Genomic DNA, 489 nt, shown 5'->3' on the forward strand with positions numbered 1-489 from the left:
AGGGTGTGTGATGGGGGTTATTATTGTAATACCTTCTTACTTTTCTTGTCACCATATTAATCAAGAGATGTTAATGTACTGGAATTTATAAATGTATTGCTGTTATCGATATAGTTATTAACTATGATTAATAACAGACCCGTCGATTTTTTCCTCTCTCTCTCTTCTTAAGAAATTTACACATATTTGCATTATCGTCATCACACACGCACACTCCATAATGCATCCCCCTCCTTCTATCAGGTATTAAGAGGAGAAATCACCCAGATTGACTTGTGGAATCGGAAGTTATCGCAAGAAGAAGCCCGCGACCTGGCCGACTGTCGCGCCGAAGACACCGGGAACCTCTTCACCTCATCCTCCGCGAAGTTTGAAGTTTTCGGAAACATCACGGAGACCGATGTTCCTCTCGCTCAGCTGTGCAGGTGATTCTCCAGCACCTGATTGCTATTAAGTGCCAGGGTGAATGTTTATGTTGTTTTTTTGGCC

At 42.5% G+C, this 489-nt stretch overlaps 1 protein-coding gene across 1 annotated transcript in view; it reads left to right on the top strand.

Moving 5' to 3' along the window:
* LOC119588208 overlaps positions 1 to 489 on the top strand; it is a 4848-nt gene that overhangs the window by 950 nt on the left and 3409 nt on the right. Inside the window, exon 2 of the mRNA XM_037936909.1 lies at positions 244 to 425. Coding sequence (XP_037792837.1) covers positions 244 to 425 — 182 coding nt within the window. The remainder of the gene's footprint in view (positions 1 to 243; positions 426 to 489) is intronic.

Source organism: Penaeus monodon, chromosome 23 (assembly GCF_015228065.2).
Source record: "Penaeus monodon isolate SGIC_2016 chromosome 23, NSTDA_Pmon_1, whole genome shotgun sequence".
NCBI classification, from domain to species: Eukaryota; Metazoa; Arthropoda; class Malacostraca; order Decapoda; family Penaeidae; genus Penaeus; species Penaeus monodon.